This window comes from Glarea lozoyensis (assembly GCF_000409485.1).
Source record: "Glarea lozoyensis ATCC 20868 chromosome Unknown GLAREA7, whole genome shotgun sequence".
In the NCBI taxonomy this organism is placed as follows: Eukaryota; Fungi; Ascomycota; class Leotiomycetes; order Helotiales; family Helotiaceae; genus Glarea; species Glarea lozoyensis.
The window spans coordinates 56,432-73,282 of record NW_007361002.1 but is presented as its reverse complement, the minus strand read 5'-3'; the positions used below and the strand labels follow the sequence as shown (position 1 = coordinate 73,282).

Here is a 16,851-nt window from a genome sequence, read left to right as displayed (position 1 = left end):
CTCGCAAGCTGAATTCGTAACATCTATTTACCTACCCTTCACCCCTAATCAGGGACGATGCCGTTTGCGCTGTTCCTCGAATACTCTTTTCGAGATCCAGATCTCTACTTTTTTGGGCTTGTCGTTTTTATGTTTTCGTAAGCAGGGGAGGTGTATGAGTGTTTCGGGGTTAAGTGTAGGGCTTTGGTGATGTGGATATGTGAGGGGGATTGGTGTGGTGGGGGAGGATAGGGGGTGTGAGTGCGAAAAGGGGGGTTTTGGGTGGGTGGGAGAGTTGGATGCGGATGGAATTGGGAAATGAGGGGCTGGGAGTTGGGAGGTCGGTTTTGACTTTTGTGCTAGGATGGCTGTGTTCTGGGGGGGGAATTCCAGTGGAAAATATATGTGTATATGTTTCAAGAATAATGATGATAAGATGGTAGAGAATTACTTGATCGTTCTTAAGACTTCGTGATATAAGGAAATGGGTATTGCAAACTTCTTCTACGCAGCTTGCTAAAGACTAGATAGTTCTCGCTAATGTCTTTATATACTCCCTTAATCTATTATCTCCAAAACATACTCTAAAGTTCGACTATACTAGCTAAATACAGAAAGCTCAATTCTCAGAAGAGGATGTAGAGCGTAGTGGTAGTAATTCCCTCTTTATTTTAAAACACAAATAAGATGCCGATAGATTAATCAGGTTTGGTTCTACAGAGGCAGGCTGTAGAGACGGGAGTACTGATTTCCATCCTGTTTTCGGTTTATGTAGGATTTTAATCTAGTGGAGATAGGGAATGTGTTTTTTTCAAATAGTAATTGTAATTGTTCGGAAAGTAGTGTGTTATAGTATCTATCGATTTATAGTCTAGGAATATAAAGAATAAGAGACGAGAATAAGGAATTAGTATAAAAGGGGAAAGCGTAGGGTAGAATCTCGTTAAAGCCATCTAGTACTTTAATTAAAATTCGCATTTAAGTAGAGGTATACTTTACATTTCCCTTCTTATTTATATAAATTGTGTTAATACTATAGAATTAGATATAGTATACCTTAAGTTTTAAACCCCGAAATATTAAATATTAAAGCCCGCTTTCGCCTATATCTTCTAATAAAATAGTATATATAACCTACCGTTCTACTCCTCGTACTCGTATAGCGTTCCTACTATCTAAAACCGCCTTACTAGCCTTACCCCAGAAGCTATCGCGCTAGCCGGCCCCTCTATCCGTTTCCCTAGCGTACCTCTCCCCCTAAACCGTCTAACAGGCATTCAAAGCTCTACCCCCCCTATTTTATATCACTCCTTTCTCTTCATCCCTCAACCAATCCCCCCCCGTCCCCCAACTCCTCCTTCAAACACCCACCCCCCTCCCCCCCAACTCCCTCTCCAACCTTATCCGAATAAAATCCCTGCCGAGCCGTCTCGCCACAACAGTCGTCCTCGTAACATATATCTGCTTCGCAATCAGGGACGCCAGACTAGGTCTCGCGTTTAGAGAATGGTTGAGGGCAGCGGGCACGCGCTGGAGACGCGTGGTATGGAGGAGAGGGTCGGTGGAGAGGTGTCGGAGAGCGTGCGAAGTGCGCGTGAGGGCGTGGAGGTCGGGGATGTCGAGGTGGGTTAGGATTGTGAGGAGGAGTTCGGGGGGGAGGGTTGTTAGGGTGGTGGGCATGTTGAGGTAGTGGAGAAGGTGGGAGATTGTTTAAATTCTAGGTAGAAGGAGGTTTCACGATCTTGAATTTACTGTACATGCGTTGTTCATCACATACTCACGATACGTCGTCCAAGTCACGAAAATAGCGGGGTACCCATTCCACCTCCACCTCCACTTTCCAACCGACAGACCCCCTTTTCCATTCCCCACCTCACCTCTCGCCTCGTCCAAACAACAACCAAACAAAACTCCTCTCACAGTAAACATCCGAATGCAGCAACCACCACATATGTACAAATCACCATCTCCATCTCCACGGAGCCCCCAAACCCACATGTTCGCAAATCCAAGGCGTCAAAGATGGGGAGTCACGTGGTGTATACCTACCTATCACCTCAATTCCACGCCTCACCACCTCATGATTAGCCAGCCGTTACCTGCTCTTGCGTACGAAACCAGGCACAAGTGAACGACAACGTAATTCGTGCTCCAAACTCCCTTCTGGATCACATATCGTAGAACCCATTCATTCCGTGCTTCCGGTCGTGTACGCAACGGCCTCCCTCCATCAAGCGGGTTACGGTCACGGCCACCTCAACGCGTCCGCGCCTCAGCACCCTCACGCTCAGAATTGGCGATTGGGAATTCGAGGCTGGCCGTCGTGCAGGCGACCTCAACATGGCAGGCAAGTGGACAGCGCAGAGCACCGCATATACCATGAGATTTCGGCATGGGGAAGCCCATACACACGATGCAACGAGACGGCCGACGGGGCCTAGCTCTCAACTCGCCCTGTGTTTGTAGACACCGATGGATGAACAAACGGTCTGCGGTTGAAGGGCGGCCGTTTTCCACGGCATGCTGCATGGAAACCCATTGATGGTCCAGTTCTGGTAGCTATCGCCTCGCAGCTGTTGTCGTGTGCAATCGGCGTGCATTGCAGCATACATACTATCTATCTAGGACGCAACCTGAGGCCGGCCTTGATGCCACGCGTAGAGCAACATGCTGCCAACATCTCTAAGCGGTACTTAGCGCTGATTCCGATCAGATCAGCTATGGGACTTCCCATCGGAATGCCAACCCGGGAGATAAAAGTCTGACAAGCAAGTACGGTAAGAGGGATGTAATAGCTAGCTTCCGCAAAAGCAAGAAAAAACCCGGTCGTCTCGGCGGCGACCTCTCATTACTATCATCCCAGCCTAGCCCACACATCGTAAAGAGCGCTACGGGGCGTGCCGAGTAAAGGTCACCCCTTACCGACCACCATGATGCTGATGTCGCTTCTCAACATTACCCTTGCCCCACACTGCTCACCTCCATATCCCATCTGCAGACATCCATCCAATAAAGAACCGTTCAAGGTACTCGATGAGGCTTACCGATGTGTGGAATACTCTATTTTGCTGACCACCTCTTCTATGCATCTGATTCGTCGATCAATCAGGAGAACCACCCCACCATTTCTCACGACACGCAGTGGATATCTAAACACATGATTAAATGTGTACCAAGCGTGGCTCCACCGCAGAACGTCAACTCCTAAACGTCGAAATACCGTTTGAATGCCGAGATTGGTAATCCCAACAAAAAAATCTCTGTCAAGTTGAGGTGGTACACCATGTCACGAGCGACGGACCACCGCTCACAAAATCTTTTGTTTTTCTCTCGCATATCAAAAACTAAATGATCCTTCTCGCTTGTCTGGAGGTCAAAAAGGGGGTCATGTTTATCCGAACTAGTCACTCACTGCCTATCAATTTTGCAAAACAACATCACCTGGGGGCCAGAATCAATATCTTGTTTGTCAACATCGGTTAATTGATTGATTCAATACCTAACAGACAGTTGATCAGCTCGTTCTTCCCACATCAGGCAGTCAGGTTTCTCCTCATCGTAGGATAGGCTTTCTTCTTTCCCAGCCTCCTCGTGTATGTTGCCAAAAGTCAGCCCTCGATCATCGTCGCCGGTGAGACCGTCATTGAATTGTAACCCCTGATCCAAGTCAACTTCCTTTATGGGACGGAACAGGTAGAGAACTTCGCCTCAAGATGCAACTTGCCATGATAGTAGTCATCATGGCCGCTCAATGGCATTAGTTGGTCTCCCGTCATGCCATAGTGTGATGGCTTCTGCAGCTTCTGCATTGGTATAGCACTTTGCCACCGTGAAGAGTTGCCTTGCAAAATTTGAATGATGAGTATTTGAGCAATCTGTGAGAGGGATAAGAAAATGCCAGGGGGCCAAGAGAGCATGGCTCCAAAAGTACACGCACAACTGAGAGCCTCAGTAACTCAGACTTCTGGTCTTCGGCATCTCTTGCCATCTCCTTCAATAAGAAAGCCTTACGCAGAACTCTTTGAAATATGCCCGAACTATGTGATAGACATGCAAGAGGGACGGAAATATGATGAAAAAACGTTGTGCCATACAAGGCCCAGTCTTCTTTGCAGGCCGGATCATATCACCGTTCAACTAAGACCTGGCTGGAAATTGGAAGAGTAGCCAAAGTAAGGTCGCCACGTCAGTGAAGCCCCATTGGAAAGCTTGCCTCAACAGCCCAAGGAAGAGGAAATTTCTTCGGTCATGGCAAGAAAGCCCTTGTGAGTGGCGAAACAGAGACGCAGAGATCTGCACAGACTATCTGCTCATGTTGCTCTTCACATGCGTGATGATGAGAGAAACATTGATTGCCTTAGAACCACCGTTTGCCAGCGCATCAGCTCCATAATGGCGAGGCGTTCGAGCAAAGCAGAGCGAGAGGATAGAACGGATGTAAGCGCGAACACTCTACCAAAATTGAATGCGGGCTAGACTAGTTGCATATGTGAATCCATTCTTCCACGCAACTAAGCGGTCTGCTGACTTTCAAGCCATCAGCAAGGAGCATTGCCAAGGTATGCTTCGAGCTGGAAGTGATATCCTATGCATTCTTGATTGAATGTCCAAAGCTACCAGCATATTCGTTTGCGGCCCGAAAGGGATGATGGCCTTGGAACCTTAACATCATCGATATAGGCTTGCGAAAAGAAAAAACGACAAGCCCGAATGCAGGTATAGCGAAAATGTGTGTAAGAAGAAAGCCGCGGACGAAGATCCATCAGATCCGGTTGGGTGAAGTGATTGCGGCGTGAGGCATTTGTTTTCATCAATACTGGATATTGAAGTCTTTCCAGAAAACGCGGTCCTGTCAGGGAGACCAAGAGTCCCGTGCTCATCACAGACGGGAAGGTCCACACGAAAGCAATATCGTTGTCCAGTAACCAGACCGCTCGATAACCTCCACCACGAGGAGACACAACAGCCATGGATCGACAGGCCATAACGTGATCAGATTGCATGGCCATCATCATATGCCGAGACCATGCAGCACCTCCACTCATATGCAACCACAAACAAAGAGTGAGGAGACAAATTCTAATCCGAGGCTTCGTCCTATGGAAAGCACAGAATTGCCTTAGCAGGGCCAGATCATCCTTGAGCTGGCCAGCCTAAGGTATCAAAAGGGCAATCTACAGTCCAGCAGGGATTGGAGATGCCATGGGGTTCCACAGGAGAAGATATCGCTTCTGCGTAATGGAGGCCGGTGGTGACAGAACGGCACGACTTGCAGAGATGCGTTGTTCGTTGGCTCGAATGTGATGGCCGGAATAGGCGGGGCGATGGCAAAGTCCTACGCAAGCATTGAGCATGATAGAATCGTAAGGTAAGTTTCGCTGGATGGGTTCTGTCTTGCGAGGCTATAAAAGCGTTGGTCACAGCCAGTTCTTTTTCTCTGTATCAACATCAGCAAGCATTCGTCTTCCAAACAGTCAAGAAGAACATCAACTCATCCTGATATTTCAAGCCAACTCTCTATCGCGTCCTCGACTCATAAGCTTCGCTAAAAGCCCAATCACGCAAAAACCCCAAGCAGTAAAGCCAAGATCCAACCCATAGCCAGTAAGTTTCCAACGTTCAGATACACACCAGTTTCAGATGTGGTCGTCAAGCAGCCCGACTAACGGACGGACAGACCCCACACGCACGGCCACCATGTGCTTTTACGATCAACACCAGATGAGTTGCGGCGACTACAAATGGTCACATTTCCGCCAACACTGCTCCAAAGAATATCGCACCGGCGAAACCTGCGGGATGAAACTTGTCATGAACACCATTCAAAAGGATAACAAGTGCAAGACATGCACCAAGATCGATGTGAAGCATGGCCGTCTCCGGAAGGAGGAGGATCGAATCGAAAGATGGTACAAGGAAGAACAGCGGGGCCACCAACGGGGCGCTTCAATCGACGCGTCCAAGGAGACGATTAGCAAGCTGTGGGAGGAGATCAACGACCTGCAATGGGAGCGGAGCCAGGCTCAGATGCAGACAAGATAGGCCTTCTCAGATAGATGGTATTTTCCTTGCTTCAAGACATTTCGTTGGTTATTGGGGTTTTCTGGACGGATTTTGCGGCGGAATGGCATTTGGATGGCTGAACGGCGCTGGAAATGACTGGTTCCTGGGCAAGAATGAAAATGTTTTGCGAATGAGGTAGCAGTAGTGTGTAACGATGAAACGAATCCGCAACTTCTCAAAAGCCTCAGGCTCAAGTTCATAGCGTATTTTGTTTGTTGTTCCAGTGAAAACCATGCCAACAAGATCGGTCACTGACGTCCAGGATTGCCGGGCGCTTAAAGGGTTGGCCCAGCGGCTCCAATGGTCGGCAAGTCGAGTAGCAGCGAGCTTGACGTGGTGCCGGACCAGATGACGGATATATCAGGATGGTGTTATCGAGATCTGACAGCAAGTTGCGCAGGCAGCGAGAGGGGAGACGGGGATGAGAGCTGAGATGTATGTTTTGTTGTCGTCAACTAAGCGCCGAGCTGCAGCAGATTAGCCAGGGCCATGACGAGCTCTGCGCACAGACGACGTAGAATGCAGTACAGAGGATTCCGTGGCTCTCACACCGAACGAACATGGGGAAAGGACTGAAGAAAATGACGAGAGCAACGAGGGAAACGCGTTGGTCTTATGAGACGAGTCTGCAGAAGTAAAATGAGGTGGAATTTGCGAACGTGGCTAACCCTCAATGGACTCTGCGTGGCAGCCTCACTGCAGAGCATGAGCGTAATATGATAGGCTACATGTCAAAATCCAGCAGCCAGTGAAGAAGCGCTTTTGACAAAGGAGATGCTGGATTGATACAGCGCATAGTCCAAACACGCTTGCTGATCCAGTCAAACCCCGCGTCCACGATCGTATTCCTCTCTTCGGAGCGATGAGAGGTCCATAGATCATTTATCGCAACCACCTTGCGCGTCAATACGGTGCAACGCATCCGCTGCGGGTATTGTTGGGTGCTGTCAATGCCAACCATCGACTATTCCGTGACCGGAGCTGCATCTGAAAACCCCCCCAACAGCGGCCCTATGCCATCTGATTTGATGGGCTTGTAGTTCTTCGTTTCCTCCAAATCTTCTTCTTCTGACAACCATCCGTCGGAAACGTTGGGCGTGTTTTCCACGGAGAGCGTCTTGGCTCCGAGCGATTGGTCGTCCGTGGACATCTTCGCAAGAACGTCTTGGTAATGGATAATCTTCGCATCTTGACCGGGGAAGTTGTCCGCAGCGGTAGGCTGGCCGTTTGCAGGTACCATGGCAAATATATCGACGAGATGACTGCGGTAAAAATTAGCTCATTGCTAAATATTTCCACGCTTCCTCGCAACAAATTGGACAGTGAAATTGCTGCTTACTGCGATGTCTGAGCTACCACTTTCTGCAAGGCCTCGGTTTCTCGCTGCACCTCTTGCGGATCTGCTTGAGGAGCTCCAGCGTTCGAATCGGCAAAACTTCCGTAATGGTTCCCGTTTGGGTCGTCGAAGAGCAGTCTCGAGCTCTCATCCTGTGCAAAAGATAATTCAGCGATGCACTCTTCTAAAGACCATATGCCACTTACCTCGTCTGCCAAATCTCTGTCGCCTCCATCACCACGAAGGCAGGAGGAGCAGGCGCCCATGTTTAAAGTAAGGAATATCGTTAACAAAAGCCCTTGCTGAACAAAACGAGACAACAATCTTCCGCACACCCTTCATAAATACTTAGGTAGACCGCATAGAGAACCGATCACAGAAGCTTCTGGGAAACAATTGCGCCAGGTAAAATATATCGTGTACGATGAGGCTGCATGGAAATGGAGAGTCTGGAAGCTCAAGGGATTTTGGGGGACCAGAAAGTTCCCACGGCGCATCGCGCTAGTCCTAACTAGATCGCCAAGATTCTCACCTGAACGTCATTCGACCTGATCCCAGAATCCCTTTACAGAATCGAACATCATTACTTCCGGTCTTCAACCTTGTCCTATTTAAAGGTACCTTCATGACTCTAAAGGTAACTGATCTTTTCAATGATATCTATCGAGTCACTCTAAGCTGGACGTCAAACATAGTTCTCATTTCGTACGGATCGTTCTTCCTTGATTCTCCAGGAAATGCAATTCTTGATCTATGATACCCAAGGCGACTTTACTAAAGGATCTCAAGGTGCAGTTCTGGTGGAATTCAAAATATGTAAGAGCTGGGGGAGTTAAGGGTTAGATCTAATTGGTCTAAGTCTACCAAAGGATCACCTCTGGCCTCCTGCAGGGCGATTTTCTATCATGTCTCAAGCGAGATACTGAAGGAGTTGACTAGACACCACGACTTTTGGCAAGAGCAGGCGGATTGCTGCTCTCTCTATAGAATCCCTCCTCAAGGTACGGAAATCCTAACTGGTCCAGCTTCGCCCTTGATCTGGGCAATACCTGCCTTTGAAACCCCTTCTCTACTCGCTGCAAGGTCACAATACTTTTCCAATTCAATGCCTCTACCAAGGAACCCCCCGAAGACGATGAGTTATAAGAAGTATTGTAGTTCTGTTGTATTTCCAAGCAACCATCCACACTCATTTATCAACAGCTACATCTTGCTTACATTATTTTCTTGAATCTTCTTTCATTCAGCTCCTTTCTTGCTACTATACCGTCCGCCGCGTTTCCAAGATGAAATCCAAGTTTGCATTTGTCGCAGCTGCCATAGTGGCATTCTGTGGACCAGCTTTGGGTCACTGCCCTGACACGGTCACGGTTACCATCACCTCGATTGTAACTGATTGTAGAGGGCCGCGAACGCCAACAACATCTCCGACATCTCCATCGTCGACATCTTCTTCCTCCTCGACCAGCATCTCGACCTCCGATAGTTCATCTACTGTTCTTTTTTTTACCGCTTCTACCAAGGCTACTAAAAGCAGACGTCCACATCACCACTATAGTCACCAACCTGATCCCGCTACTACAAGCATGCACCATCCATCGCCTACTCTCCTTGATTGCCAGCCAGACAATTGTCTGCGAGCTTTGCAAAATACAGCCCACTTTCCTGGTGCTTCGAGCTTCTGTGCCACCTACACAGCTTCTGTGAATACTGCTACTACTGGATTCCCGGAACCTATCGTTAATTGTAAAGCCAAGCCATCCTTGATTTCTTCGGCTTGTTCCTGTATTGACCCCAACCTGGTGTTATCGTCAACACATGCTCCGAGCACTCGAGGAACTTTGATTTACTCTTCCAATTCTACCATGACGACTTCCTCAATTAACTCAACTACGGCACACACTACGTCGTCAGCAACCACGAACGGTACAATCTCCTCATCCTCAACGACTTCTGGTGTCAGCTCTACGACGGTAAAGAACCCTCAACCGCCCAAAGCAACTCTGCCGTTGGACTGTCAACCCGATAACTGTCTTCGTGCATTTGAAAACAAAGCGTTTATGGACGGTCCCAAGTTCTGTGCAACATACACCGCAGGACCATCTACTCCAACCGAGATCCCTGACTACTTGCGAAATTGCGAAGCCAATCCTACTTATTTGGCTTCGGCATGCTCCTGTATCAACACATCTCTTCCAGGAGCTATTGGATACACGTCTCATTCTTCATCCACCACCAGTACCACTTCACCAGGTACCTCAACCAAAGCATCAACCACAACCACCACTTCGCCGACGTCAACTAGCCCAAACAATACTCCCGCGCTAGATCCATACGTGGACTGTCACCAGGACAACTGTTTCCGCGAAGCAATTCAGTCTACGTCGCAATTCTCACGGTTCTGCTCGACCTATACCACTGCGGTGGTGACGGCCACCAGCGAACTTCCACCCTTTGTCGCCATGTGTTCTCAGCCAGCAGTAATCTCGTCAGTATGCTCATGCATCGTCGCTCCAACTGGTACTGGTACTACGGTCTCTAGCACCAGCGCCGGTGGCAATGGTGGTGCTGCGGCTACCTCTTCCGCGTCTGCTTCCTCCTGCGCTGCGGTGACAGTCGTTTATGAGACTCGCACGCAGATTGCTACCATTCTGACGACTGTCACTGCTCCGTCATCCTCGGTTTTATCAGCCAAAGTCTCAGCTACACTCCGAAGACGCTGGGGATCTCAGTAGATGTGAAGGGTATCGTTGATTTTTCCAAAGTTAGGTGTTTGTGTGGTGGTTGTTAGCGAAACCTTTTCTTCTATTTTTGATTCTGGATAACAATTTAAATCTTCTGTTGCACTTTATGTACTGGTATTGCGTATTACATAGCTAATTCGGATCTAACAACATTAATTACAAACATTTAAATCATCTATTACAGAATCTGCTTGGATCATGTCACCCTCTTCCCTGTTGGAAGTCATTAGTCTCGCTTAACAACACGCCTTGAAACAAAGACCGGGTCCTCGGGCAGAAAAGAAGATCCCGAGATTGCACAACATCGGCGACAACTTCAACGGCAGTTGGTTTGTGTTCCGAATAAAACCCCCACGAAGCCAATGAACTGGCTGGTATCGCGTTGCCATGTGTACCTCACATGTTTCCCCCACACTTTTGACTTCTTGCAGGACCCTGATGTCTTACTTCGCTTGGAGGATATTTGCCTGAGGCGGAACATTCAGCCCAAAGAATTGGTGGAAAATAAACCGGTCTGAATACTCTTGCTAATTTACCTTCTAAATCATGTTTCAATTATTGCATTTATTTAATTACGGTTTCCTTGTTGGTATCGGCTTTAGTTTGTGGAAAATACATCCCCATACCAATCTACTGCGTCACAAAATCACGTACAAACTCACGTGACCAACCCCAAACAAAAAGTCGGCGACCAAACGCGCAGAACGTCCCCGAACTAACCGGCACGTATGCGCATTTACCGAAAAGAAGACCAATCTCCAACATCAAAGCACACCATCTTCAATGCCTTTGTCCAGCCTTTCCTCGCTATCAAACGGACAAAGTCACATTGAATCGCCGACCTGATATCCAAACACGGCTCGGAGGGCGTACGCCACAAAATTAGCACGTCATGGCCCAGAGAAAGCGCGAGCGACGTCTTGCGTGGCTCGGAATATTCTTTGATAATTCTTTGCATCCATATTGTGACTTGAGGTTCTGATTTCAAATGACTAGCTAGCTCAGTGCCGAACCGACTGGACTGGATTCGGGATCTACTAGGGCTTCAGGGGTTGAGGTGACCTGTTGTTGGGGTCCGGTGAATTCCCATCACTACTTCTGCTTGTAAACAAAGGGGAAGAGCCGACATCCAGCTTATATTTCGTTCCTGATAAGACTTGTACAACTCCCAGATGTTCTCGACAAAAGACAAGCTCAGAATACAACGACGTTGATAGTACGATGGCTTCTTTTCCATGGCCGAATGCCCTTTCCGGTGCCATATTCGGAGCTGCTCTGACTGCGGCCGGCATGTATTCGCCTTCGACTATCATCGGCCAGATGAACTTGACGAACTTTCATATGATGAAGGGATTCCTGTCCGCGAGTGCTACTAGTGCGTAAGTACAACCAGTCTCGATTATCGGCGCCCAAGAATTTCAGCATCCTTTGGTGTGATATCTTGAGATTTGTTGAAAAGAGCAAGAAAGCTTCCACCAGCACTGACACCTCCTCAGATTGGCAATAGTCCTCGCAAACAACCTCTCGCTATCCAAATGCCAACCGCGAACTCCCGCAACAATATCACTTCCCTCATTCAGCAATGTCTACAACGGTAACCTCATCGGAGGTATCCTCTTAGGACTCGGCATGACTCTCACCGGCGCATGTCCTGGAACCGTATTCCCGCAGGTCGCAACCGGAATCAGCAGTGCAAAGCAAGTCCTGCTAGGTAGCGCCATCGGAGGCATCATTTACTCCTGGTTAAAACCGCGCCTCCAAGCAAGCACCATCAATAAGAAACAGGAAGCTTTCACCAAGCCAACTGTACCGCAGCGTGTCGGCACAGATGCGTGGATGGGTCTTGCAACCTACGAAATTCTCTGTGGTAGTCTCGTCGCGGGAGCAGCCTATGCATTTCCTCAACATGACCCATCACTCGTCAATCCTATTCTCGGCGGTATTCTCATCGGCATAAGCCAATTTACATCTCTTCTTCTCACATCCTCTACGTTAGGAATTTCCTCCGCATTCGAACAATTCGGCGACAACTTCTGGTGGCTATTCACACCTTCTCAGCCGAGACCCTCCATCAAAGCCACCATCTTCGCATTTGGTGCTTTGGGTGGCTCGTGGATACTGACCCAAGTTGCGGAGGTACCAGCACCATATGACGCGATGGCTATCAGCACGACTAGAGCTATCCTCGGTGGAATCAGCTTGATTGTCGGGTCAAGAATTGCGGGAGGTTGTACGAGCGGACATGGCATTAGCGGCATGAGTATGCTGAGTGTGGCCAGCTTTGTTACCGTTGGTGGGATGTTTGCTGGTGGTATGGGGAGTGCGGCGGTGTTTCGATTGGTTGGTTGGTAGTGCTTCTATGCATGCTATTTACTTAATGAGAAGGCCTATAGTTGACCTCCCTACATATTATACGGTATGAATTAATTTCGTTACACGAGTCGTATTGACGCTAAGTGTTTTCCCACTCGACGAGGATCAAGAGCCTTCACTGATCTCGGTCTATCCCGGGATCCTCATGACGATTATTCAAGTATGTCAGGTAAGTTAGCAAACTCTGTGGGCTAAGATAACAAGGAAAAAGCTGTTTTTGCGGATGTTTTCGAATGTTTGCACCTCGAAGAAGCAAATGGATTATTATACTAGCCTTCCAGATTCTCTCCCAATTTACAGCCTTATATTGCAACTCTTTCCCTCAAGCTTTGACCTGCTCTTTCCTTCTCTCCTCCAGCATCCTGGCCCTCTTCTTCAACAAACCAACCCGCTCATCGATCCCACCCGCACTAAAATGGCTAACAAGACCATGATACGTCTTCTCCATATTCTTCTTCGCTCGCACAAACATCCTCTCCTCATACACCTTCACCGCCTCATCAAGCGCAGTGGCATCACCATCCACAAACGCATCCTTCCACCTCATGATCTCCCTCGCAAGTTCCATCGCATCAACCATCGCAACATTAACGCCCACACCCGCAAACGGCGTCATCAAATGTGCCGCATCCCCTAACAACGTAACCCCAGATCGCATCTCCCAGCTCAAGCCAACAGGCAACATATACAATCGTCTCACGATCAAACTATCCGTCGCCTCCTCCAAAATCACCCTCTTCAAGTCGCCATGACAATCCCCAAAATAGCTCTCCGCCAACACCCCCCGTGCCGACTTCGGCTCCTCCCAGTTGATCCCGCACTCATCCATCCAAGACTCCGGCTGTCGAACCCCAAGATAGATACGAATCCGATCGAAACTATTCTGTTGCCCGATCAACGCGAGACCCTCATCGAACATGAAGAAACTGCCCGAACCGATGAATTCGTTCAGCCATGGCTTTTTCACACTCACGTCGTGCGCTTGGAGTTCGATGAACGTGATGCCTGAGTAGTACGGCGTTTCATTAGAGACGAGGGGCCGGACTTTGGACCATGCGCCGTCGGCGCCAATGACGAGATCGAAGCCTGTTTCGATGCTGTCGCTGAAGTGGAGGTTGTATTTGGCACCCACGGGTTCGACTTGAAGGAGTTTGTGGTTCCAGTGGATAGTATCGGGGTCTACGGCATCGAGGAGCAAGTTCCTGAGGTTTGAACGATCGACTTCCGGACGATCTCGAGAGGTTTCTGGGGGTGCGGCCGCGGAGTTGTTTTCATCCCAGACGACTTCCCCGTTGGATTTCATGAGCTTGAGAGCTTCGGCCGAGGGGATGATTATTTCTTGGAATTTTTCGAAGAGGCCTGCTTCTTTGAGGGCGAGTTGGCCGCCGTCGGCGTGGAGGTCGATGATTCCTCCTTGATCTCGTGATGAGCGGTCTTTGTCGAGTTCGAAAATGGTGGGTTTGATGCCGCTGCATTGAAGCATGCTGGCGAGGGTCAATCCTCCTGGACCGGCGCCGATGATTGCGATTTTTGGGAATGGCATGTTTGGATGCTTGGGAGTCTTGTGAGAGAGATTGTTGGAAACCTCCAATAGAAACTCGAGAAGAAGTTTGTTGATATCAACAGGGAGTATTCAAATTTCAGTCAATGTTGAACTAAGGTGAGTGTAGTAATTTTCGGTATCCTCAACTCTTTCGTACTTTCACTTCCCACAGATTTCATCCAAGCTTTATACCCTTTGCTTTCATGATTCTATCTTTGACTCGGCCATTCGGTCCTCCAGAAATCCACGAATCTGAATTGAACACAGGCCGTCTGGCAGGCAACTTCCCCCATCAAACTGTTCTGCTAGTATTTTGTGGTGAATACAATGTTAGGATGACGCGTATGAGGGTGGATATTGTAGTCGTGAGGGCCGTGGGGCTGATGCGATTTCTCGCTTAACTAAAGGAGGTGCGATGTTGCGATCGGGGCTAAGCATGGAAAGCGAATAGGATCCAGTGGGTCGTAAATAATATACGAGGACCAATAAGAAATGATCTTCAAGCTCAGACTCGGACGTGTCAGCCCCGAATCAGCACCGAAACAACCTCAATCCATCCTGCGTGTCCCCCACTGCATCACGCAGGGCTTGCTCGAGCAAAAGTTAGAGGTGGAGAGACAATCCAAAAGCTGAAAATGGTCGGGGTAATTACGAGCAGTCGTTGTGACCACTGCCGCAAACGCAAGAAAAAGGTAAGTACTAGCCTAGAAGTCATACCGCGCCTGGCTTACAACACCTTCCCAAGAATCTAACACCTTGCACAGTGCGATGAGAAACGACCCGCTTGTACGCGATGCATTCAAGCAGGATTGATATGTTCTGGTTTCATCACCCGCTGGAAGTTTGTGGATGAGGCGGCTCGCGTGGCTGGCCAATACGTGGGCCGACAGTTTGTATTTGATACCGTGGACGAAGGCCTGGAATCCATCTTTGAGAAATACGAAGACGAGAAGTTCCAGACGGATGGAACACTGGTAGTGCATGAAAATGCCTTCTTTACTACGCTTAGCAAGCGACACTTCTCAAGGGCTCGATCGTGGATTCCGCGGTATCTCGAGTTCAATAAACTTGCATCCGAGTTTGTGTTTTGTCTCGAGGCAAATAACACTGGTGTGCTGATGCCGCTGCGTCTGATTGGTGCTTTCTTAGAATACGTTCCCGGTCGATTAGGTCAGAATATGGCGCTTGACGATGCAATAGCCTGCATTTGTGCTATTTATCATCCCGACGATTCAATGCCTTTGACGGATAGCAAGAAAGTCCGACAAAGCTACACTAAAGCAATTCGGTCTGTAAGAACCCATCTTGCTCATCCGATTATGAGCAAGGACGCTCATGTGCTATGCGCCTCTATCTTACTTCAATTCTTTGAGGTGGGTCTCTAATGTTATGTCTCATGTACAGATTAACAATAGTCACAGCTTGCTGTTAACGAGGGGCGAGGAAACTGGCTCCAGCTTGCTCGCGGTAATTCTAACCTAATACATTCAAGAGGAATTGAAGGCTACAACACAACGTTCGAGCTTTTGATGTTTCATTCTCAGCTCACTTATGTGGTAAGGTTTTTATTTGCACGACGACTACCTCGATTGACCTGCTAACTCACCCCTAGCTCGCTCAGTCAATGAGCGCCAATCAATTCTGCTTCCTTACCAAACCCGACTGGTGGGCGCTCATCAGAAAATGCCCAGATTGGCCCGAGAGCGTCTGCTCTCGTTCATACACGTTGCGATCAGAACTATGTATCCATATGGCTAACATGTTCGGGATCATGGTTGCCTACCGATCAATGAACGATGATGGCAATCCGTCTAATCATTCGAGCGCCTTGGCAAAAAGTGCTATAGAACTCCTAAGTAATGTCAAGAAATGGCGCCAACAGAGCATTGTCCCTATGACAACCAAGGCACTCGAGCCGCATATCTCGAACTCACGGCCCGAGCATCAATATCCAAACATATTATATGGTATAATTGATAGTGTTATAAGCACATCAATCTCCTGCCTGCGACGGATTCTTCGCTCGCTATGCGCTTCCGATTTGAAATACCCTATCACGTTCGAAGAACGACATGAGATCTTGAGCATTGTTAGCAATCTCGGAGAGGATGACGAGTGGGAGGAGATCGCGGGTGAAGCGTATGAACGTGTGAAGGCCATGTCGGTTATGGCTTCGAAACCACTCGAGTTCGGCAACCAACAATTTCAAGTCGTGGCTAAGACTCTGGATGTGGATATTGAACAGTACCAGATCGTGGCTGATGAACATATCATGATACTTGCGGGGCTTCAATAAAAGATGGCACGACGCAAACATGACACCTGAGAGATCGCTCACCGCTCTATACATAGGAAATATCACCAAATCCTACGCAAATATTGAAGTCTCTATTTCATGGAAGCTGATTCACTACCAAAGTTTCTAATTCACTGGCCACCATATGTATGGAAATTAAACTGAGCTCTCTCACTAGTCAACGATCGCATGGAACTCCTATAGGAACATGCGAGAAACCCTGGATCCGATCATAATGGAGCCCACTACGCTCGAAATTGTCGATAGCATATAGTGTTATCGCTTAACGCCTCATGTGCGAGTCCAAACTCTAAGGACCTTGATGCCTAGATTCCACCATTGCCCGGCGGACCAACCTACTTGTTCCACACTCCAGCTATTATCAAAAACATACGGTTGCATGCAGCAGCTAATGCTGGGACACCTCGACCTACTCTACGTGTATTTGAAGTAGTTGCAGTTCCGAGGGACAGTGTGACGATATGCTGCGATGTGGGGTTTGGGTGCATCTTATCAA

General features: G+C 48.4%; 7 protein-coding genes across 7 annotated transcripts; 4 read left to right on the top strand and 3 right to left on the bottom strand.

Annotated features, from left to right (window-relative positions):
- Positions 1-1,338: 1,338 nt before the first annotated feature.
- GLAREA_01202 (F-box) lies at positions 1,339-1,659 on the bottom strand (the record flags this gene model as incomplete). The annotated part of the gene is made up of 1 exon (XM_008088418.1): positions 1,339-1,659. One exon carries the CDS (start codon positions 1,657-1,659, stop codon positions 1,339-1,341), a length of 321 nt encoding a protein of 106 aa, XP_008086609.1.
- A 4,017-nt stretch (positions 1,660-5,676) lies between these two features.
- GLAREA_01201 (uncharacterized protein) lies at positions 5,677-6,021 on the top strand (the record flags this gene model as incomplete). Its single annotated transcript, XM_008088417.1, has 1 exon — positions 5,677-6,021. The coding sequence occupies one exon, from the start codon at positions 5,677-5,679 to the stop codon at positions 6,019-6,021; it is 345 nt and encodes a 114-aa protein (XP_008086608.1).
- A 985-nt stretch (positions 6,022-7,006) lies between these two features.
- GLAREA_01200 (uncharacterized protein) lies at positions 7,007-7,644 on the bottom strand (the record flags this gene model as incomplete). Its single annotated transcript, XM_008088416.1, has 3 exons — positions 7,007-7,304; positions 7,382-7,530; positions 7,585-7,644. The coding sequence occupies 3 exons, from the start codon at positions 7,642-7,644 to the stop codon at positions 7,007-7,009; spliced, it is 507 nt and encodes a 168-aa protein (XP_008086607.1).
- Positions 7,645-8,664: 1,020 nt separating this feature from the next.
- Positions 8,665-10,113, top strand: GLAREA_01199 (uncharacterized protein; the record flags this gene model as incomplete). The annotated part of the gene is made up of 1 exon (XM_008088415.1): positions 8,665-10,113. The coding sequence occupies one exon, from the start codon at positions 8,665-8,667 to the stop codon at positions 10,111-10,113; it is 1,449 nt and encodes a 482-aa protein (XP_008086606.1).
- Positions 10,114-11,343: 1,230 nt separating this feature from the next.
- On the top strand, positions 11,344-12,474 carry GLAREA_01198 (uncharacterized protein; the record flags this gene model as incomplete). Its single annotated transcript, XM_008088414.1, has 2 exons — positions 11,344-11,501; positions 11,619-12,474. 2 exons carry the CDS (start codon positions 11,344-11,346, stop codon positions 12,472-12,474), a joined length of 1,014 nt encoding a protein of 337 aa, XP_008086605.1.
- Positions 12,475-12,817: 343 nt separating this feature from the next.
- On the bottom strand, positions 12,818-14,038 carry GLAREA_01197 (FAD/NAD(P)-binding protein; the record flags this gene model as incomplete). Its single annotated transcript, XM_008088413.1, has 1 exon — positions 12,818-14,038. One exon carries the CDS (start codon positions 14,036-14,038, stop codon positions 12,818-12,820), a length of 1,221 nt encoding a protein of 406 aa, XP_008086604.1.
- A 635-nt stretch (positions 14,039-14,673) lies between these two features.
- Positions 14,674-16,334, top strand: GLAREA_01196 (Zn2/Cys6 DNA-binding protein; the record flags this gene model as incomplete). Its single annotated transcript, XM_008088412.1, has 4 exons — positions 14,674-14,730; positions 14,803-15,411; positions 15,460-15,594; positions 15,651-16,334. The coding sequence occupies 4 exons, from the start codon at positions 14,674-14,676 to the stop codon at positions 16,332-16,334; spliced, it is 1,485 nt and encodes a 494-aa protein (XP_008086603.1).
- Positions 16,335-16,851: the final 517 nt, after the last annotated feature.